Raw genomic sequence first — 23427 nt, forward strand, 5'->3', positions numbered from 1 at the left:
TCTGAGCCTGTATTCTGTGGGCTTGTGAATAAACTTGGATTAAGGAGAAGATTGGCTCCAAATTCATCCTTTCCTCATTGTATGAATAGTGACTTTAACAATTATGGATGAAGCACTGCTCTAATTATATAACCTCACCGTCTAACAAATACAACAAAGTTTATATTTGCCAGTATTGCCCCTCGAATTAAATTTCTGACCTTGGATGTATGGTAATGACCTATGTTGCATTGGCCCTGTGTTGTATATTTTTCAAATAGAAGTTAGCCATGTGGATCAATCCTTTGCAATGAGCTGTGTGTTGGCTTTGTCTGTTAGTGTTTCGTTTGAAGAAATAGCCTTTTGTAAGTGCTTATCCACTTAACTTTCTTCGCACAAAGCCTCAAATTAAGAATGAAATGTTTGTTTAACCACTCGAGTAGTTCTATAGCGTATAAACTGTTTCTATTTCTTTCAAGGATGAAGTAGAAGTGGAAGTAGTTCAACTTAAAGCTGTGAGAATCCATGCACCCATTACAAGAATGAAGACCGGTACTCTGGTAATTTCAAACTCCTATTTTAAAGACCAAAAATATCTGGATTCTTGAACAAGTGTATTATAGTCATTACAGCGCACCTCTTGGCATTAGACGTAGAAAACATGTAGGGACTGGAGTGTGAGCTGCTCTAGGCAGTCGGCCTCTACAAGTTCTCTTATCAATAAATACCTTTCGCGTTTATAATGAAATCGTGAGCATGCTTCATTTAATTTGGCGACAAGGATAAACTGGATTATGATGACACAGCCTCTGGCCTGACACCTGTGAGTATCCTGTTTTAATCAAAGTCTGAAGAAAAGCTAAATACTCACCCAAATGGCTCTCTGCGCAAATAGACCCATTTCAGATCTTGCCAGACCCCGAGGGGTGGACGCGGAGCAGACCTGAATTGGCCGATACAGTCAGAAGTTTAGAAATGTAATAGAAAAATAAAGAGAAAATAGCCCTCCGAAGCAAGAGCTGTGACTTTGAGATTGGGGAAAAAAGGAACTTGAAGTACTTTTTGGTGCTGCAGCAAGTTTTTAAATGAGATGACCTCAACCTGTTTAAATGAAAATAAGTTTTAAAATGAGTTTTGAAAACAACCATAAGAGCACTGGATGTTGCAGTGAGATCAACAAAAGAAATGGGCACGTCAAAAGCACGGGGAAAATAGACTTTCTAAACAGCTAGGGGGAAAAAAACTGCAGAGATCACTCTGAGAAATCTTTACATTAGTGAAAGGAAGTGAAGTTTTAAGAGTTTAATAAATGTTCAAAGGAGGAGCAGGCAGGTTAGCACCAAGGCTTCAACAGGACGGAAACACAAACACAAGCTGCTGAGAGAAAAATAGATGACAGTCTTAATGTGGCAATGCATTTAATGTGGCAATGCATTTAATGTGGCAATGCATTTAATATGACAATGTACTTAAAGCAGCAACCACAAGAAGAAACAAACAGCAATGGTCTGGAAAATTGGCGAATATTCGGGGGAGTGGGGGGGATTATTCAGCTGAAGTTAAGACCAGTAGAAAGGAAGGTTCCATTTGTGAAATATATATGACCAGTAAGAACATGATGGATTTCCTCAGGGGGAAACGATGCAGAAATTGAAAACTTCAGATGAAACTTTGAACTATTGAACTCAAAAGAGTAATCAGCAAAAAGAATCAAAGCTCTAGAGATGACATTAAAACAACAAAATGAACAAATTGACAAAATGAAGTTAAGAAGGATGAGAAATTAATGAGACAATGGAAGATAAGCTAAACTCCGTGAAAAGCAACTAGAAAATAATAACAAGTCCAATGAAAAATTGATTGGATTGGATTTGTTTATTGTCACGTGTACCGAGGTACAGTGAAAAGTATTTTTCTACGAGCAGCTCAACAGATCATTAAGTACATGAAATGAAAAGGAAATAAAAGAAAGTACATAATAGGGCAACAGAAGGTACACAATGTAACTACATCAGCACCTGCATCGGATGAAGCATACAGGGGTGTAGTGTTAATGAGGTCAGTCCAGAAGAGGAGTCTGGTAACAGTGGGGAAGAAGCTGTTTTTGAGTCTGTTTGTGCGTGTTCTCAGACCTCTGTATCTCCTGCCCGATGGAAGAAGTTGGAAGAGTGAGTAAGCCGGGTGGGCGGGGTCTTTGATTATTCTGCCCGCTTTCCCCAGATAGCGGGAGGCGTAGATGGAGTCAATGGATGGGAGGCAGGTTCGTGTGATGGACTGGGCTGTGTTCACGACTCTGAAGTTTCTTGCAGTCCTGGGCCGAGCAGTTGCCATACCAGGCTGTGATGCAGCCAGATAAGATGCTTTCTGAAATGAAAATTGCTTATTGACACAAGTAAGCTTCAAATGAAGTCACTGTGAAAAGCCCCTAGCCGCCACATTCCCATGCCTGTTGGGGAGGCTGGTACAGCAATTGAACCGTGCTTGTACAAACTTGTAGATGGAGTTGGAACCAAATTTTGCCACGCAGTCGTGTGTGTATAGAGATTTGGAAGCAAACCAAGTTGACAGCAGAAGCAGCAATTCAGACAGAGAAAGGAACGGAGATTACATGCCAGAACGAGGTTACTGAAATGCTCTCACGAATGAGAAAGTGCAAGCTCCAATATGATAAAATAGTTGATGAAATAGATGCTAATTTGAAGTGCTGGAAAGAGAAGAAACTTCAAATGACCTAAATACCATAAACCGAGTACTTCAGTCATTCCTTCACATGTGACAGATCGAGATTGTGAAAGCACTGTCAAGACCTAAGACTGTGTTGGATTGTGACGATATGTGCCCGTATTATAATGTAAGGCTCCTGGCAGAGCAAGGGTAGATGTGGGAGTGGAGAGTGGCACCTCCCACAGAGTGATGTATGTAATCACATGGTCAGAGTACAGGCTAGGACAGAACTCTAAGCAGCAAGCCTGCATGGATGGGCTCCATGCAAAACTATATTTGGAACTGTAGATGGTTAAAGCTTACCAATAAAAATGTTTATGTTTAAACACAAACCTCAAAATCTTGTCAATGAGCCATCACCGCTGCAGCATTTTTAAAAAAAAAACTCATTAAGTACATAAATTACATGGTGTCATAATATAAAACTTCAGTCGTGGATCAAGTTAGATCACTGGAATTATCGTTTGAGACCAGACGCTTGTCGTACCCAGTAGACATGGAGGAACAGATCGTTCATAAACATGTGGATCACTTGTGGAGTAGAGAGATGCTCCAGTAGTCAGTGTTGCCATCAAGAAAAGTTTTTGAACCTGTAAACACCAAAGTATCTGACCAGTCTGTTCTCGATATTACTGATGTCTCCATGGAAGGAAGTAGTAATGAACTGTCTGTGCCAGAAGAGGCACCCATTACTGAAATTTCTGTTAATGTCACTCTCGTGGAGGCCTCTCAGACTTCAGTGTTACACTGCTCTACAGAATACAGAAAAACCTCTCAAAGATTCTATTTATAAATGTCCAACTCGTGTGTATAATCTTGTTAGAATTTTGAACTTGTGGGTTAGCCCGGCTGTCTCATGGCGCCCAAGTCCTAGGTTCGATCCCGGCTCTGGGTCACTGTCCGTGTGGAGTTTGCACATTCTCCCCGTGTTTGCATGGGTTTCGCCCCCACAACCCAAAGATGTGCATGGTAGGTGGATTGGCCTCGATAAATTGCCCCTTAATTGGAAAAAATGAATTGGGTACTCTAAATTTATATTAAAAAAAGAATTTTGAACTTGTTATTGAAGATTGTATAAAGCAGAGTTAAAGGGGAAGGGATGTGGTGATTGTCCCTTTAAGGGCAACACAGCAGAAGAGGGTCACATGTCTTGAGGAACAAATTGGGACCGGGAGTGGGTAATCACTCTAGGGGGTGGAGTCCCCTCTTGGGCAGAAGACTTGGAGGGGCTACGGTAGTCGTTCTGCTGCTCTAGGGCACCTGGGGGGGCTATTGTCCTCTGTACAGTTTTTCTTATTAATAAATACCTTTCATGTTTCTGAAGAAGTCAGTGAGCGTGCATCATTACAGTAACAGTGGTTGATGTCACATTGGTTTTGATGAATTTTCTTTGTTCACAGATGCCTGTCTATGTAATGGGAATTACAAGCAACCAGACACCATTTACATTTGGTAATGCAATACCAGGACTGACATTTCATTGGTCTGTCACTAAAAGGGACATTATTGACCTTGGCACAAGGCATTCTGAGGTAAACTGAGCTGTTGAGGCTCATTAATATTTGCTTACATCTCTTACCTGTGTATATTGTGTAAAACTGGTGTGTGTGTCTGACTGTGCATATAATCTTCAAGGAGAAATATAATCCCCACATATTGAAACTATTTTATCATTTTCTTGTTATGGTTTGTAGAATTTAACATTGTTTTTTGAATGTGTTTTGTGTTTTAGGCAGCTTTTCAACTTCCAGCAAGTAACAACTTTGCAATGTATGTGTACAGCCGAGTGAAAGGCAGGACTGGACTGAAGGTTGTTGTAAAAGCTGCAGATCCAACGGCTGGACAATTTGAAAATAAAGTCAGAGAATTGTCAGATGAAATGCAGATTCAGGTACTGCTGCCATCTCCTTGTCACTTTTTTGGCATGTTCATGAGACAAAGCATGCTTGAGATTGAATAGAAAGCAAATGATAACTGGACTGGAGTCTTTTTCTGCAAAGTGTAGCTCTGCAAATTCTGAACCAAATGGCAGAGTATGTGGGTATGGTTCTTAATGAATACTTTCTCATCTGTCTTCACAAAAAGAGCGGGGGACAATGCAGACATTATGGTTGAGGAGGAATGTGGAATATTTGATGTGATAAACCTAGGAAGAGAAGAAGTATTAAGGGGATTAGCATCTATGAAAGTGGATAAATCACCAGGGCTGGATGAAATGTACACCAGGCTTTATTTTAAAATAAAAGCCAGGGAGGAATGTGCCAGAGAACTAGAGGTCTGCAAACTTTGTACCTTTTGTTTAAAAAGAGAGGCAATCAAACCTGACCTTTTGTAGTGGGCAATTTATTGGAATCAATTCTGAGAAACAGGATAAACTGCCAGTTAGAAAGGCATGGATTAAGCATGGACAATCAGCATGGATTTGTACAGGAAGGTTTTGTCTGACTTTGATTGAATGTTTTAAGAAAGCAACCAGGAGGGTTAATGGGGATAGTGCAATTGATGTGATCTGCATAGGTTGTAGCATGGCTTTTGACAAGGACCCGCATGGCAGACTGGCTTAAAAATAAAAGCCCATGGGATCCAGGGAAATGTAGCAAGCTGGATACAAAATTGGCCGAGTGATGAGAAACAAAGATAGACATTTTTGCGAGTGGAAGGCAGTTTCCAATGGGGTTCTGCAGGGCTCAGGACTTGGTCCCCTGCTTTTTGTGGAATGTACCAATGATTTGGACGTTAATGTAGGGAGAATGATCAAGAAGTTTGTGAACCACACACAAGTTGGCAGGTGGTAGATAGCAAGGAGGATAGAATCGGGAAGCTATCAATTAGACTAGTCAGATGGACGTGAAAGTGGCACACTAAATTCAACCCAGAGAAGTGTGCGGTGATGCGTTTGGGGAGGTCCAACAATGCAAAGGATTACACAATAAATGGGAGGATACAGAGAGATGTGGAAGAAGTGAGACACCTTGGAGTGAATGTTCACATCCCTGAAGATAGCAAGACAGGTTGATAAAGTGGTTAAAAAGACATATGGAATCCTTCCATTTATTAGCTGAGACATAGAACATAAGAGCAAGGAGGCCATGCTGGAACAAGATAAAATATTAGTTCGATCACAACTTTAGTACTGTGCAGTTCTGGTCACCTCATTACAGAAATGATGGAATTGCATTAGAGAGGGTACAGAGGAGATTTACAAGAATGTTATCACAACTGGAAAATTGCAGCAATGGGGAAAGATTGATTAAGCTGGGGTTGTTCTCCTTGAAACTGTGGAGGTTGAGGAGATTTGATTGGGATGTACAAAATTGTGACGGGCCTAGATAGAGTGAATGTGAAGGCTCTATTTACTTCAACAGGTCAGTGACTATGGGGATAGATTAAAGTGATTGGTAAAAAGATTAGAGGAGGGATTAGGAAATTAATTGTCACCGAGGTTATGGGGGTCTGGAACTTGCCTGAAAGTGTAGTAGATGCAGAAACTCTCGACTCATTTAAATAGGGGCAATTTAACATAGCCAGTCCACCTAACCTGCACATCTTTGAACTGTGGGAGGAAGCTGGAGCACCCGGAGGAAATCCAGGGAGACATTGGGAGAATGTGCACAGTCACCAAACGTCTGAATCGAATCTTGGTCCATTGAGGCGACAATGCTAACCACTGTGCCACCATGCTGCCCTCTTTCTGTGCTGTAAAGTTTCTATGATGAGGATACAGCAGGACATAGGTTGGAGACTTGGGCAGAGAAATGCCAAATGGAGTTTAATCCGGGCAAATGTGAGGTCATGCATTTTGGTAGGTCTAACATAGAGGGGAAATATACAGTAAATGGCAAAACTCTTCAGAATATGGATAGTCAGAGAGATCTGGGCGTGCATGTCCACAGTTCTTTGAAAGTGGCAACATAAGTAGACCAACTAGTCAAGAAAGCATCGAATATAAAAACTGGCAAGTCATACTACAATTGTATAGAACATTATTACGGCCGCATTTGGAATATTGTGCACAATTTTGGTCGCCCACTACCAGAAGGATGTGGAGGCTTTGGAGAAGGTGCAGAGGAGGTTTACCAAGGTGTTGCCTGGTCTGGGGGGTGTTAGCTATGCGGAGAGGCTGAATAGACTCTGACTGCATTAGAATGACGGAGGTTGAGGGGCAACCTGATAGAGGTCTACACGATTATGAGAGGCATGGATAGAGTGGATGGGCAGGCACTCTTTCTCAGGTGGAGGGGTTAGTCACAAGGGGGCATAGGTTTAAGGACCGTGGGGTACAGATTAGAGGAGATGTGCAAGGCAGGTTTTTTTACACAGGGTGGAGTGTGCCTGGAACACGTTGCCAGGGGAGGTTGTGGAAGCAGATACATTAACATCGTTCAAAAGGAATCTCGACAAATACATGGATTGGATGGGTTTTGAGGGATTCGGCACTAGGAAGTGCTGAGGGATTTGGCCACGGGTGGTATCATGACCAGTGCAGGCTTGGAGGGCTGAAGGGCCTGTTCCTATGCAATATTGGTCTTTGAAACAATGGGCAACATGGTTGCATAGTGGTTTGCACTATGGCTTCACAGCGCCAGGGTCCCAGGTTCGATTCCCGGCTTGGGTCACTGTCTGTGCGGAGTCTGCACGTTCTCCCTGTGTCTGCATGGGTTTCCTCCCACAGTCCAAAGATGTGCAGGGTTAGGTGGATTGGCTATGCTAAATTCCCCTTAGTGTCCACAAAAGGTATGGTGGGATTACGGGGATGGTGTGGGGATAGGGTAGAGGTGTGGGTTTAGGTAGGGTGCTCTTTCCACGGGCTGGTGCAGACTCGATGGGCCGAATGGCCTCCTTCTGCCCTAAATTCTATGATTCCATGACATGGCATCAGGATAAAGCAACAAAGGGGAGAGACATATACATAAAGTAAGAGAAACAGAACATCTAGTATGGTGTTTGACTGCATGAATGTTCATGCAGGGAATGTTAGAAATGCGATGATTGAGCCATATAAGCAACCTACCACATGGGGTTATGATATAATGGCTATACCAAGAATTGGCATAAACGTGGAGGGGAATGAGAACTAAATGCCTAGCTACAATGTATTCCAGAGCATTTGGGAAGGGGAAAAGACAGACAATAGCAGTATTGATCAAAAATATTACAGTTCCACATGGGGTCAGTATGTTAGATGGCTCAAAGACTTGAATCTACTTGTTCAGTGTTCAAGAACAGAAAGGGAGCTCGTGCATTTCTCGGTATTATAGTGAGAAGAATTTAGAAGAGCAAATCTGTAGATGTTCGGAGCAATGTAAAAATAATAGTGGTAATAGGATATTTCAGTTTCACTAATATAGACACAAGAATTTCTTCAATATAATATCAGTGGTGGTTAAATTACTAGAGATCATTGTCAAGGGCAAAAGCAATTATCACCTGGAGAAGCAGGGTTAATGAGGGAGATGGCTTTGTACAGGCAAGTCATTCCCTAAGTATCCTGCTGAATTATTAACATAAAGAGATTGAATGAGGGTAATACAGCAGATGTGTATATGCACTTAGAAAAGGCATTGATAAACCATCACATAATAGACATATTTGGAAAATGAATGCACATGGGATTAAAAAGACCGTGGTCAGGTGATACATAATTGGCTACTGGGTAGAAAACAAAGTATGGAACTGGGAACCCTGGTGCATTATCAGGATCATTGCTTTTCTTGTTTAATTTTTTAATATGTTCATAGGCATTCTAGCACTGAGCATAGGAAGTGGGAGTGTAATTTTGAAGTTCACAGATGATGCAAAACTTAGTAAATAGTGAGCATAACAGCAGGTTTCATAATAGCAGTCTACCAGAGATAGACTGGTGAAAGGGGGCAGACCTACAACAGATGTGATTAATACAGCTAAATGTGAATTAATACTAATAATCTTTATTAGTAGATACCGGATCTGGACTCGCACAAACTGGTGATGGGAGGGGATTTTAATACAGTTATCGACCCCGGCCTGAACCGGTCGTGCTCTAAAACAGGGAGGGTGCCAGCGATGGCAAAGGAGCTGATAGGGTTCATGGAGCAGATGGGGGGGATTGACCCTTGGCGGTTTAGGCAGCCGACAGCTAGGGAGTTTTCTTTCTACTCGCATGTACATAAAGTGTATTCCCGGATCGATTTTTTTCATTTTGAGTAGGGATCTGCTGGTGGGGTTAGTGGACACTGGGTACTCGGCCATCACTGTCTCGGACCATGCTCCACATTGGGTGGAACTGCAGGTCAGTGAGGAGAGCTTCCAACGCCCGCAGTGGCGATTGAACGTGGGCTTGTTGGCGGACGAGGCGGTGTGCAAGAGAGTAGGGAAGTGCATGCAGGACTACCTGCAGGTCAACGACACAGGGGAAGTCTCAGCAGTGGTGTTCCTGGAGGTGCTGAAGGCAGTGGTGAGAGGGGAGTTGATTTCAATCTGAGCTCATAGGGACAGGACGGACAGGGCAGAGACGGACCGACTGATCAAGGAGATCCTACGGGTAGACAGGCGGTATGCAGTGACCCCAGGGGCGGAACTGTTAAGGGAGCGCCGGCGGCTGCAGGCTGAGTTCGGGGTACTGTCCACGGGCAAGGCAGTGGAGCAACTTAGTCAGGTGAGGGGGACACTGTATGAATATGGAGAGAAGGCCAACAGAATGCTGGCATAGCAGTTGAGGAAGAGGGACGCGGCCAGGGGAATTGATAAGGTGGTCGACGGAGTTGGGAATCTAGTAGGGGACTCGGCTGGGCTAAACAGGGCATTTAGGGACTTTTATAGTGTACTTGATCGCTCGGAACCCCCCACGGGGCCCGAGGAGATCAAAAGCTTTCTGGGCAGGTTGACTTTCTCAAGGGTGGGTATGGAGCTGATGGGCGAGTTGGGGGCTCCGATTAGGGCCGAAGAAATATCTGAGGGCTTGAAGGCGATGCAATCGGGTAAAGCTCCGGGGCCAGACAGGTTCCCGGTGAAATTTTACAAGAAATGTCCGGGGATATTAGGGCCGTTGCTGGTTAAGGTTTTTAACGAGGCAAGGGATAGAGGGGTGCTGCCCCCGACAATGTCAAGGCCACCATCTCGGTAATATTAAAGTGGGACAAGAGCCCAGAGCTATGTGAGTCCTATAGGCCGATCTCATTGCTTAATGTGGACACTAAATTGCTGGCCAAGATATTGGCCTCCAGGATTGAAGATTGTGTGCCGAAGGTGATTACGGAGGACCAAACCGGATTTGTCATGGGTAGGCAGTTGGTAGCCAATATAAGAAGGCTGCTTTAAGTGATTATGATGCCCCTGGAGAGAAAGGTAGTTGTGGCCATGGACGCGGAGAAGGCGTTTGACCTGGTAGAGTGGGACTATCTATGGGAGGTGCTGGGACGGTTTAGGTTTGGTAGGGGCTTTATCGACTAGGTCAGGCAGCCCCCGGAAGCCAGTGTAAGGACGAATAAGACGACCTTGGACTATTTTAGGCTGCACCAGGTGACAATACAGGGACGTCCCCTCTCCCCACTGCTGTTTGTGTTAGCCATAGAGCCGCTGGCAATTGCTCAGAGCTTCTAGGGGCTGGAAAGGAATGGTTGGGGGGGGGGGGGGGGGGGGGGGTGGAGCATAGGGTATCGCTGAATGCAGATGACTTACTCCTATATGTAGCAGATCCAGGGCAGGGATGAGGGAGATTATGGCGATTCTAGGGGAATTCGGCCGGTTTTCGGGATACAAATTGAATATGACAAAGAGTGAGATGGTTGTAGTCCAGGCAAGAGGTCAGAAGGGCCAGCTGGGGGAGTTACCGTTCAGGTTAGTTGGAGACAATTTTAAATATCTGGGGATACAAGTGGCACGCGACTGGGGCCGGTTACACAAGTTGAACTTGTCCCGGCTGGTTGAGGAGATGAGGGGCGAGTTTTATAGATGGGATGTGCTCCCGCTGTCACTGGCGGGGAGGGTGCAGTCGGTTAAGATGACAATGTTGCCGAGATTTTTATTTGTGTTCCAATGGCTCCCGATTTTCATCCCGCGGTCCTTTTTTAAGAGGATCAACAAAATTATTTTGGGCTTTGTTTGGGCGGGTAAGTCCCCACGGGTGAAAAAAGTAATGCTCGAGAGGAATGGGGTGGGGGGGGCCTGGCCTTGCCAAAATTTAGTCATTATTACTGGGCGGCCAATATTGCGATGATAAGGAAGTGGGTGGGGACGGGGGCTACTTGGGAGCAGATGGATGCAGCCTCATGCAGGGGCACCAGCTTGGGGGTGCTGATAACGGCACCGTTGCCATTTCCGCCGGCGAGATATTCCACCAGCCCCATGGTGGTGGCGGCCCTGAGGATCTGGGGTCAGTGGAGGAGGTACATTGGTGCAGTGGGTGCATCGGTTTGGTCCCCAATACGTGACAACCATTGGTTCGCTCCTGGGAGCCTAGATGGGGGATTTTGGGTATGGCAAAGGACGAGAATTGAGAAGATGGGGGACCTGTTTCTGAAAGGGAGCTTCCCCAACTTGAGAGCGCTGGAGGAGAAGTTTGGGTTGGCAGCAGGGAATGATTTCAGATATCTTCAGCTGCGGGACTTTCTGCGCAGGCAGGTATCATCCTTCCCACTCCTGCCACTGAGAGGGATTCAAGATAGGGTAGTGTCTAGGGGATGGGTTGGGGAGGGCAGCGTCTCGGACATCTACAAAGAATTAATGGGGGCGGAGGAGACGAATATAGCTGAAGCGTAAGTGGGAGGAGGAACTGGGGGGGGGGTGAGATGGAAGACGGCCTAGGGGGCGGGGGCGCTGAGCAGGGTCAACGCGACTGCTACATGCGCAAGGCTCAGCTTGATCCAATTTAAGGTGGTGCACCGGGCGCACATGACAGCAGCCTGGGTGAGTATATTTTTTGGGGTGGAAGACAAGTGTGTTGGGTGTGCTGGTGGACCAGTGAACCATGTCCACATGTTCTGGGCATGCCCATAAATTATGGGATATTGGCAGGGGTTCGCGGATGTCATGTCCAGGGTATTGAAGAAAATGGTGGAAATGAGTCCAGGGGTAGCGATCTTTGGGGTGTTGGAAGACCCGGGTGTTCAGGAGGAGGGAGAGGCAGATGTTCTGGCCTTTTCCTCCTTGGTAGCCCGGCGGTGGATATTACTGGCTTGGTGGGAGTCTAGGCCTCCGAAGTCAGAGGCCTGGTTAACCGATATGGCGAGCTTTCTCGGTCTGGAAAAGATCAAGTTCGCCCTGAGAGGGTCGGTGTCAGGGTTCGCCCGGAGGTGGCAACCATTCATTGACTTCTTTGCGGAGAATTAATAGTCAGCGGGGGGGGGGGGTAGTAGTAAAGAGTAGGAGGTTAAATGGAGGGCCAGATGTCGGCGGTTGCTTTTTGATTACTGTTCTTTGTACTCGATTGTTTTTGTACTGTGGTTGTTTGTTATGCCAAAAATACCTCATTAAAAATTGTTTGTTTAAAAAAAAAACACCTTTATTAGTGTCACAAGTAGGCTTACATTAACACTGCAACAAAGCTACTGTGAAAATCCCCTAGTCACCCCACTCCACTCCAGGAGGGCACCTGTTTGGGTACACTGAGGCAGAATTCAGAATGTCCAATTCACCTAACAGCACGTCTTTCGGGACTTGTGGGAGGAAACCGGAGCACCCGGAGGAAACCCATGCAGACATGGGGAGAATGTACAGACTCCACACAGGCAGTGACCCAAGCCGGGAATCGAACCTGGGATCCTGGCGCTGTGAAGCAACCACTGCTACCATGCCGCCAATTAATGTACTTTAGGAGAAAATAAATGGAGAGGCAATAGTCTATAACTCTATTTCGAGTGGGGTACAAGAACAGAAGAACCAGAGGGTGCATATTCATAAGTCATTGAAGATTGGAGCAGTTGGGATTCTTTTTGAGCAGATAAAGGGAGACCAGATTAAGATGTTGAGAATTGAGAGAGGTTTTCACAGAGTAAGGAGAAACTGTTTCTTCTGGCATGTGGATCAGTAACCAGTGGTCAAAGCTTTAAAATAATTGGCATAAAAACTTGAGTTACAATGAGGAGAAATTTATTCAGAGCATTTAGTTTCTGGAAAGCGCTACCTGAAACGGTAGTGAAATTAAAGTCTATAGAAACTTTCAAAAGACAATTGGACTTGTACTTGGAGAGGACCAATTTGCATGATGTTAAAGCTGGGACGTGGGACGATATTGGACGGCTTTTTCAAAGGGATAAGCCCTATGGTGATTCTGTGCTGTTAAAATTCTATCATTCTCTGATCATTGTAAATAGATATATTGTTCTCTTGTTTAATGGAAAGACCTTCTGCCACAGTTGACTAAACATTGGAGAGCAAGATTCGGTCTGTCATAAATCTTTCAGATAATGTATTGGGTGGCCAGGAGAAAAAAGTAGGTTCTCGAAATGGGAAATCAGGTGAATGATCTGCTAAGATTTTTTTTTTAATTACCTGATTTGTTATACCAAGTTGGCTGACACAAGTGAGATTGAAACCCTAATAAATGCTCCAGAGACCCACTTGGTGGCCAGAACATGGAACTGCAGTTGACAGATCAATATTTTTTTAAAATAAATTTTAGAGTACCCAATTCATTTTTCTCCAGGTGCTCATGTTTCCTCCCACAGGCCAAAAGACGTGCAGGTTAGGTGGATTGGCGGGTGGATTGGCCATGTTAAATTGCCCTTAGTGTCCAAACAAAAAGGTTGGGAGGGGTTATTGGGTTACAGGGATAGGATGGAAGTGAGGGCTTAAGTGGGTCGGTGCAGACTCGGTGGGCCGAATGGCCTCCTTCTGCACTTTATGTTCTATGTCTATGTTAAGCCAGCATTGCATTCAGACATCAAAGGAAAGGGCTACACATTTTTTCACTGGAATATTGCAGGATAGACCAAACTTAATATTTTTTGTGACACTGCAAATTACATACAGTTAATGTCTTATCTGTCTGTCTCAACATTGCTCATTTTGGCTCCATTCTATTTCTGCCTTTTTCTCTCTGCACTGCTTTTCTCTCCCCCACTTTTCCCTTTCATGGTGTCTTTATAGCTTTTAGCTACTTGTAGTTTTAGACAATTTGGGCCATCAATAACCAATTGCTTTTCCTTTTAGGTGTTCGAAAAATTACATTTGCTCAACCCTAAAGTTGAGGCAGAACAGGTACTAATGTCACCAAACTCTTTGCTGAAACTTCAAACAAATCGGTAAGGTTTAAGAACTGGTACATTGGTAATTAATTCTGTATGATTTAAATGTGTAATTGTCTGGGGGAAAAAAACTAAATTAGAACAGCAATCCAATTCTTTGTTTTACTTAAAATATGTTTTCGTCAGTATTTGTTTGGTTCTGCTGTGACATCTCTTCAATGCAGTCTGAGCATCTTGCGTTTATGGGAATTGTTTCACTTTGCTTTGTATACGCTTGCACAATAGCAGGACCCAGGCTGCAACAGTAGAAATCCCCTTTAACCTGAACCAGATATCCTGGTCTTTGTGCAGATTTTTCTTCCTTCCTTCTTGAAAGCAGTGTTATGATCCCAGCTGATCTTCGTACTTGACAAGCAGTTCCCAGAATGAAACCTGGCTTGATCGATCCTAACTTTTATTTTATTTTTTTAGAAACTTTGCAGGTAGGTTTGTGAACAGTCTGCTGATGAGCTATTAACACAAAAAGAAAACATTTAATAAAGAAAAATGAACTATGTTACACGAGAAAAGGTTGGGAAGATCTCTATGCGAACACAAAATGACTCAACACTATCCTTCACCCCAGCTATCTCTTGAAAAGATTAAATACTTTACCATATCTATTCTATACTCTAATGTTCAGGGCAAGTATGCAGTATATGTGAATTAAGAAGCGAACTGTGGTCAGATACATCCACACTCCAAAATATATGAGAGATGCGACCAAAACAGATTCTATGAATTTCTCAACAACTCACCCAGACATCTGTCACACCATGAGCCAAATGGGCTCATAATGGGCAGGAGTTTTCGACATTTCCTGTGGGATCTTCCGCTAATGTATCCGGCACTTTGTGTAACTCACTCATCCCACCACCAGGAAACCCGCTGTGGGGTTGCCTTCAAGTTTAGAAGGTCCAGAAAATTCCACCCAGTGTCTTTTTCACAAGCGTTTCCAATCTCCGTGTTTGGAACCAGCCTGGGAATTTTCTCCCACACATCGCTCTTACTCTGACGGTTTCAGCAGGATTCTCCTCAGGGTTTCAATTTTGCTTTCTGAGGTTCTTTTCTCCCAGATCTCTGCATATGCTCAAGCTTCACCTTCCAAGCACACTTTCAGATCTTCAGCCATCACCAGCTGAATACTACTGCTCTAAATGTCGACAGTAAGGAGTCATCAACCATTAGCTGCTTCCTTGGATATTTATTTAAAGTGTGCTTCCCGCAGATTTCTTTCATGTGGAGCCTTTTCCTCTACTTCTTTCTTTCAACTTTACTTAACATGATCTGTTTCTGATCTTTACCCTTGTCGCTAACTTGCGACGTTCTTCTGGGACCTGTTTCTGTCCTCCTCCCTTGTTTGGGATGATCTTTGCTCGGGACCTTCTCCCTGTCCCCCTTCCCTTGTCCTGCTCCCTGGGATGTGACAACCTCTACAATGGTATCCTGGTTCCAGGTCACCTGACTGTTTTACATTTTTATTTTCTTCACTTCAGGTTCCCAGCTTGAAGACAAAAAAAACCACTAAATGCACAAATGCAGCCACTTCCTGTCCATGTGAATGCACAGGAGACTGGGGCTCACTGGGAACTGTAGTTCCTGGCTTCTAAACTCCCGATCTCCGAATGCCAATAAGGTAACTATCGGAGTTTGTCACAGCAGACTTAAGTTCATATGAGATAAGGTGAGGCTTGTTTCAAATTATTGAGCTGCTTTTTTTTTTTGTTGTAAATTTAGAGTACCCAATTAATTTTTTCCAATTAAGGGACAATTTAGCACGGTCAATCCACCTACTCTGCACATCTTTGGGTTGTGGGGGCGAAACCCACACAGACACGGGGAGAATGTGCAAACTCCACACTGACATTGAGCTGCTTTTTATACATTAAGGTAAAAACAAAGCTACAATTAAGATCCAGGTCATTTTAGTGCAATTTATGTAACTCCAAATTTTAACACACATAATGTCCGCATTATGCTACCCCTCTTTAGCAGGTTGACAAATGGACCCATTGTTCCTTTTTTGGGGCTTTTCTGTTTTAGTCACACTCCTGCTGCAAATGCCAAACTTCCCGTAGAGTGTCTGAAATTCTGCTTTAATTCTGATCACGGGCAAAAAAAAATGATCTAAACGTTTCCATGCAATCGTAGTGAAGTGTGTATCAATTATAGAGACAGGCCACTAAATTTATTATGTAGACCTTGAGGAAACTGCAACAAGGCTGGATCATTTGTACCCTAGCTACCTAGTTTCAAATTGAACTTGTTTTTAAACTTGCAGTAATTCACTATGCCTTTAAAATACAGTAACTATTTTTCCAAATCTTTTCCCTTGCAACAATTAATGCTGATCGACGACGGTCTTTAAGACACATTTATGGATTCAATTTGATCTCCATTTATGTGGAGTTGCTAACGGTAACCATTTGAATCGGCTTTATCTGACCAAAACGGATTGCTGATGTCAAATCATTGTCCATCATCCCTGTTTTACTGACTTCCCAGAACCTGGAGTGTAAAAACCTAACCAACCTTTTTTTTAAAAAATAAAAGCAACCCAACAAAAAAGAAAATTACTTTTTGAAGAGCCTTAACAACTACTTGGTTGCAAAAGCAAAATACTGTGCCTGCTGAAAATCTGAAATGAAAAATGCTGGACTTCGGTCAGACAGCATCTGCAGAGATCAACAGGCTTTGTTTCAGGTCAATAACCTTACATAAGAATTGCAATTGAAGTTTTAATGCTTAACTGTATTAAAATTGCTGAGTTTTCAGTAGTTGTCTTCAAAATAATCAATAAAGTCATGAAGGGGTGGCACAGTGGTTAACACTGCTGCCTCACAGCGCCAGGGAACCGGGTTCAAATTTGGCCTTGGATGAATGTGTGGAGTTTGATTGTTCTCCCCGTGTCTGCGCGGGTTTCCGCCCACAGTCCAAAGATGTGCAGGTTGGGTAGATTGGCCATTCTAAGTTGCCTCTTAGTGCCTTAGGTTTGCAGGGATAGGGCGGGGGAGTGGGCCTAGGTAGGGCGCTCTTTCGGAAGGTCGGTGCAGACTCGATGGGTCAAATGGCCTCCTGCACTGTAAGGATCCTAAGATTATATGGCCTTAATGCCATTTTTCTGCCTGTTCCCCGTAACCTTCGACTACCTTGCCAGTCAAAACACTGTCATAACTGGGCAGCACGGTGACCATGGGGAGCTTGCACATTCTCCCCGTATCTGTGTGGGTCTCACCCCCACAGCCCAAAGATGTGCAGGGTAGGTGGATTGGCCACGTTTAATTGCCCCTTAATGGAAAAAATAAAATAAAGCTATACATTCAATGACGCAGCCTCCACTACTCACTTATGAACAGAACTCCAAACACTAATGATTCTCGAGAATAAATTACTACTAACATCCATCTTAAATGATCCTTGCTTTGAAACTGTCCCCATTTCTAATTCTGTCATGAGGATAAGTATCCCCTCAGCATCTACCCTATTATGTACCCTCGGAATCTTGTATGTTTCAATAAGATCACCTCATTCTTCTAAACTCCAGTGAGTATAGGCACAACCTGCTTAATCTCTCCTCAAAGACAGCCCGTTCATCCCAGGAATCAACCTGGTAAATATTCTCTGAACTGTGTCCAAAGCCAGTATGGACCCTCCTTGAGTAAGCTGGTCAAAACTGTGCACAGTACTCTAGTTGTAGCAAGACTTACCTACTTCTGACTTCCGGTTGCGGCGAGGATGAGCTAGCCGCACGTTTCGGCGGCTCCAGTTCCGACGGATCTTCGGGCTCTTTTAAGAGCCCCAACGGGGACTTTGCCGGCCGAAAAACCCGGTGTGAGGTGCGTGGGAAGGGAGTCCCCCCCCCCCGAACGACGGAGGGAAAAACCGGCGGCGGCGGCTGCAGCCCGAAGAATCTTCAACCACAAGGTCAGAGGGAGTGGAGAACAAAATGGCGGCGGATAAATCGCAGGCGACATGGGGGCCTGAGCAGGATGAAGTAGTGAGACGGTGCGTGGATCTGCTGAAGAAGGAGGTACTGACCCCGATGTTACAGGCAATTGAGGGGCTTAAGGAGACTTTAAAGACCCAGGAGACTGAGCTTCGCGTGGTGCAGCAGAAGGTGTCAGGTATTGAGGACGAGGTCCTGGGCCTGGCGGTTAAGACTCAGACGCACGAGGCACTTCATAAAAAGTGTGCTGACAGGATTGAGGCCCTTGAAAATGGAGCGCGAAGGAAGAACCTTAGGATACTAGGTCTCCCTGAGAGTGTGGAAGGAGTGGACTGTGGAGCGTACGCAGGTAAGATGCTGAGCTCACTGATGGGTGCCGAGGCCCCTGCGGGCCCCATGGAGGTGGAGTGGGCAAATCGGATCCCGGCGAGAAGACCAAAAGCGGGAGAACCACCAAGGGCGATAATCGTGCGATTCTACCGCCTTAAGGACAGAGAAGAGGTCCTGAGATGGGCTAAAAAGGTGCGGAGTAGCAGATGGGAGAATGCTGTGGTAAGGATATACCAGGATTGGAGTGCGGAGGTGGCGAGAAGGAGGGCGAGCTTCAACCGAGCCAAAGAGGTTTTGCACAAAGGGAGGGTGGGGTTTGGGACGCTGCAGCCAGCAAGACTGTGGGTCACGTATCGGGATAGACACTATTATTTCGAGACGGCGGAGGAAGCATGGTCCTTCATCAATGAAGAGAAACTGGACCAGAACTGAGGGACTGACGCTGCAGGAAATTGTTATTGTTGTTATTGTTATTGTTTTTGTTAATGTGATGGTGAAAGTTAATCGAGAAGTAAACCGGGAAGGGGGGGGACACTGGGGAAATGTGGGCGCCGGTGAGGAGGGAAAGGCGGGACATAGTCGAAGAATAGGGAAGGGGAGGGGGAGGGGAAAGGGAGCTGCGCCATAAGAGGCGGGTCAGGTAAAGGGATGTCCCCGCACCAGAAAGAATAAGGCGGGAAAACAGGCGCCAGGCGGATGGGAGTTCCCTCACACCGGGGGGGTCGAGGAGTGAGCAGGAGTAGCTGGGGTCAGTTGAAGTCAGCTGACTTATGGAAGTGATATGGGGGGAGCATTCAAGCTAGATAGGGATCTAGCGGGGGGGGGGGACAACTGGGTTGCTGCTGCGGAAATCCAAAAGGAAATGGCTAAAGAGTGGGTGGTCGGGGGCGGAGTGCGACGCTGGGGGAGCGAGCGGGAGCGCGGAGGCGGGATATGGGACTGGCCTAGAGAAGGTAATGTCTAGTCGACACGGGAGGGGGGGCAGGTAGCCCCCCAGTGAGGCTGATCACTTGGAACGTGAGAGGCCTGAATGGACCGATAAAAAGGGCCCGAGCGCTCGCGCATTTGAAAGGACTAAGGGCAGACGTGGTTATGCTCCAAGAGACGCACCTAAAGGTGGCGGATCAAGTTAGGCTAAGGAAAGGATGGGTGGGACAGGTGTTCCACTCAGGACTGGACGCAAAGAACAGAGGGGTGGCCATTTTGGTGGGGAAACGGGTAGCATTTGAAGCAAAGAACATCGTAGCAGATAGTGGAGGTAGATATGTAATGGTGAGTGGTAGGCTGGAGGGAATGGAGGTCGTGTTGGTTAATGTGTACGCCCCAAATTGGGACGATGCGGGGTTCATGAGACGGATGCTGGGGCGTATTCCGGACCTGGAGGCAGGAAATTTGATTTTAGGAGGGGACTTCAATACGGTGCTGGACCCGGGGCTAGATAGATCCAGCTCAAGGACCGGAAGAAGGCCGGCAGCGGCCAAGGTACTTAAGGGGTTTATGGACCAAATGGGGGGAGTGGATCCATGGCGATTTCTTAGACCCAGGGCTAGGGAGTATTCCTTCTTCTCCCACGTCCATAAAGTGTACTCCCGGATAGATTTTTTTGTTTTAGGAAGGTCGTTGATCTCTAGGGTGGAAGAAGCTGAATACTCAGCCATAGCGGTTTCGGACCATGCCCCACATTGGGTGGACCTGGAAGTAGGAGAGGACAGGGAGCAGAGAACACTCTGGCGATTAGATGTGGGACTGATGGCGGATGTGGGAGTGTGTGCAAGAGTGAGGGGGTGTATTGAGAGATACCTGGAGGTCAATGACGACGGCGAGGTCCCTGTGGGAGTGGTCTGGGAAGCACTAAAAGCGGTGGTCAGAGGAGAGCTGATTTCTATTGGGGCCCACAAAATGAAAACAGAGGCCAAGGAAAGGGATAGATTACGGGGGGAGATTTTAAGGGTGGACAGGGAATTTGCAGAGACCCCGGAGGAGGAGCTGTACAGGGAGAGGAGACGACTCCAGACCGAGTTTGACCTTCTGACCACCAGAAAGGCGGAGGTACTGTGGAGGAAGGCACAGGGGAGGAGGTATGAATATGGGGAAAAGGCTAGTCACCTGTTGGCGCACCAACTGCGAAAGAGGGCAGCAGCAAGGGAGATAGGAGGAATTAGGGATGAAAGGGGAGACACGGTGCGAAGGGCAGGAAAGATAAATGAGGTGTTCAAGACCTTCTATGAGGAACTGTATAGGTCTCAGCCCCCAGAGGGAGAGGACGGGATGCGGCAGTTCCTGGACCAATTGAGGTTCCCGAAAGTGGAGGAGCAGGCAGTGGCAGGCCTGGGGGCGCCGATTGAGGTGGACGAGGTTATTAAGGGACTGGGAAGCATGCAAGCAGGGAAGGCCCCGGGGCCGGACGGGTTCCCGGTGGAATTCTACAGAAAATATGTGGACTTGTTGGCCCCGTTGTTGGCGAGGACGTTCAATGAGGCCAGGGAAGGGGGGACTCTACCCCCGACGATGTCAGAGGCGACGATATCGCTAATTTTGAAGAGGGACAAAGATCCGTTGCAGTGCGGGTCCTATAGACCTATTTCACTGTTGAACGTGGACGCCAAACTGCTGGCAAAGGCGCTGGCATCGGGGATAGAGGACTGTGTCCCGGGGGTGGTGCACGAAGACCAGACAGGGTTCGTAAAAGGGAGACAATTGAATGTTAACGTGCGACGACTATTAGGGGTGATAATGATGCCCTCAGTGGAGGGGGAGGCAGAGATAGTGGCGGCAATGGACGCAGAGAAGGCATTTGATAGGGTGGAGTGGGAGTATTTATGGGAAGTGTTAAGGAGGTTTGGGTTTGGGAACGGGTTTATTCGCTGGTTTAGACTACCTTTTGGGGCACCAACGGCAAGCGTAGTTACAGGTCGACATAGATAGGAGTATTTCCGATTATATAGGGGAACAAGACGGATGCCCGCTGTCTCCATTGTTGTTTGCATTGGCAATTGAACCTCTGGCCATGGCGTTGAGAGACTCCAGGAAATGGAGAGGGGTGACTAGAGGGGGAGAACACCGAGTCTCGTTATACGCGGATGACCTATTGTTATACGTGTCGGACCCAGCGGGGGGGATGATAGAGGTTATGCGAATTTTGAGGAGGTTCGGGGAATTTTCGGGGTATAGATTAAACATGGGGAAGAGTGAATTATTTGTGATACATCCAGCGGACCAGAGTAGAGAGATAGAAGGCTTACCGCTAAGGAAAGTGGAAAGAAACTTCCGATACTTGGGGATTCAGATCGCTAGGGGCTGGGGAACCTTGCACAGACTTAATCTGACACGGCTGGTAGAACAAATGGAGGAGGACTTTAAGAGGTGGGACATGCAGCCTTTATCGCTGGCGGGCAGGGTGCAAGCAATTAAGATGATGGTCCTCCCGAGGTTCTTAATTGTATTTCAATGTCTCCCTATTTTAATCACCAGGGCCTTTTTTAATAAAATAGATAGGAGCATTACGAGCTTTGTCTGGGCAGGGAAAGTTCCGAGAGTAAGGAGGGGGTTCCTTCAGCGCAGTAGGGACAGAGGAGGACTGGCACTACCGAACTTGGGAGATTATTATTGGGCCGCCAATGTGGCAATGATACGTAGATGGATGATGAAGGGTGAGGGAGCGGCGTGGAAAAGGCTGGAGAGAAGGTCCTGTAAAGGGACGAGTCTAGAGGCGCTGGTGACGGCACCGCTACCGCTCTCACCTAAAAAGTACACCACAAACCCGGTGGTGGCGGCAACACTGAACATATGGGGACAGTGGAGGCGACAGAGAGGGGTGCGGGGAGCCCTGGTGGGGTCCCCTATCAGGAACAACCATAGGTTCGCCCCAGGAAGAATGGATGGAGGATTTCAGCGCTGGTACCAGTTGGGAATTAGGAAGGTGGGAGATTTATTCATAGATGGGACTTTTGCGAGCTTGGGAGCATTGGAGGAAAAGTATAAGTTACCCCGGGGAAATTTCTTGAGATATATGCAGGTGAGGGCGTTTACTAGACAACAGGTGAGGGAATTTCCGCGGCTCCCGACACGGGATACAGGACAGGGTGCTTTCAGGGGTGTGGGTCGGAGAGGGCAAGGTGTCAGAGATTTACCGAGAGATGAGGGAAGAGGGGGAGGAGTCGGTGGGCGAACTAAAAAGAAAGTGGGAAGAAGAAGAACTAGGGGAGGAGATAGAGGAGGGTATGTGGGCTGATGCCCTAAGCAGGGTAAACTCCTCTTCCTCATGCGCCAGGCTTAGCCTGATTCAATTTAAGGTGCTACATAGAGCACACATAACGGGGGCAAGATTAAGCAGGTTCTTTGGAGTGGAGAACAAGTGTGGGAGGTGTGGCAGGAGCCCGGCAAACCACGCACATATGTTTTGGGCGTGCCCGGCACTGGTAGGATATTGGAAGGGAGTGACGGGAGTGATCTCGCAGGTGGTGAATGCCCGGGTCAAACCAAGCTGGGGGTTAGCTCTATTTGGAGTTGCGGAAGAGCCGGGAGTGCAAGAGGCGAAAGAGGCCGATGTCATGGCCTTTGCGTCCCTCGTAGCCCGGCGCAGGATCCTACTCATGTGGAAGGAGGTGAAACCCCCCGGACTGGAGGCCTGGGTAAACGATATGGCAGGGTTTATTAAACTGGAGCAGATAAAGTTTGCCCTGAGAGAATCGGCTAAAGGGTTCACCAGGCGGTGGCAGCCATTTCTCGACTACCTAGGAGAACGTTAGTGGGAAGACAGATGACCAGCAGCAGCAACCCATGGGGAGGGGGGGAGGAGGTTTAGTTGAGTATAGGTCAATAGAGTATGAGGTTTTGTTACTTGTGTATTATTATTATTATTGTTAAAAAGTTAAAAATTTCTGTTTTGTTATTGTTATCGTTTTGTTTGTTTTGTACGCGGGAAAAATGTTGTTCAGGAAAAAAATTTCAATAAAATATATTTTTAAAAAAAAAAAGACTTACCTACTTCTGTACTCCATCATCCTTGCAACAAAGACCAACATCCGTTTGCCTAAATTACTTGCTATTCCTGCGTGCTGACGTTTGGCGATTCATGTACAAGGAGATACACATCCCTCTGTACTGCAACATTCTGCAATCTCTCCATTTAAATAATATTGTTCTATTTTTCTGCCAAAGTGGACAACATCACCGCATTATATTCGGGGGCTGGTTTAGCACAGTGGGTTAAACAGCTGGCTTGAAATGCAGAACAGTGCCAGCAGC

At 46.2% G+C, this 23427-nt stretch overlaps 1 protein-coding gene across 1 annotated transcript in view; it reads left to right on the forward strand.

The window, feature by feature from the left end:
* The window catches only part of nup210 (nucleoporin 210), a 154711-nt gene that overhangs the window by 90733 nt on the left and 40551 nt on the right, over positions 1-23427 (forward strand). Inside the window, exons 26-29 of the mRNA XM_072472543.1 lie at positions 459-539; positions 4104-4235; positions 4436-4594; positions 13831-13922. Coding sequence (XP_072328644.1) covers positions 459-539; positions 4104-4235; positions 4436-4594; positions 13831-13922 — 464 coding nt within the window. The remainder of the gene's footprint in view (positions 1-458; positions 540-4103; positions 4236-4435; positions 4595-13830; positions 13923-23427) is intronic.

The sequence above is a fragment of the Scyliorhinus torazame genome, chromosome 13 (assembly GCF_047496885.1).
Source record: "Scyliorhinus torazame isolate Kashiwa2021f chromosome 13, sScyTor2.1, whole genome shotgun sequence".
In the NCBI taxonomy this organism is placed as follows: domain Eukaryota; kingdom Metazoa; phylum Chordata; class Chondrichthyes; order Carcharhiniformes; family Scyliorhinidae; genus Scyliorhinus; species Scyliorhinus torazame.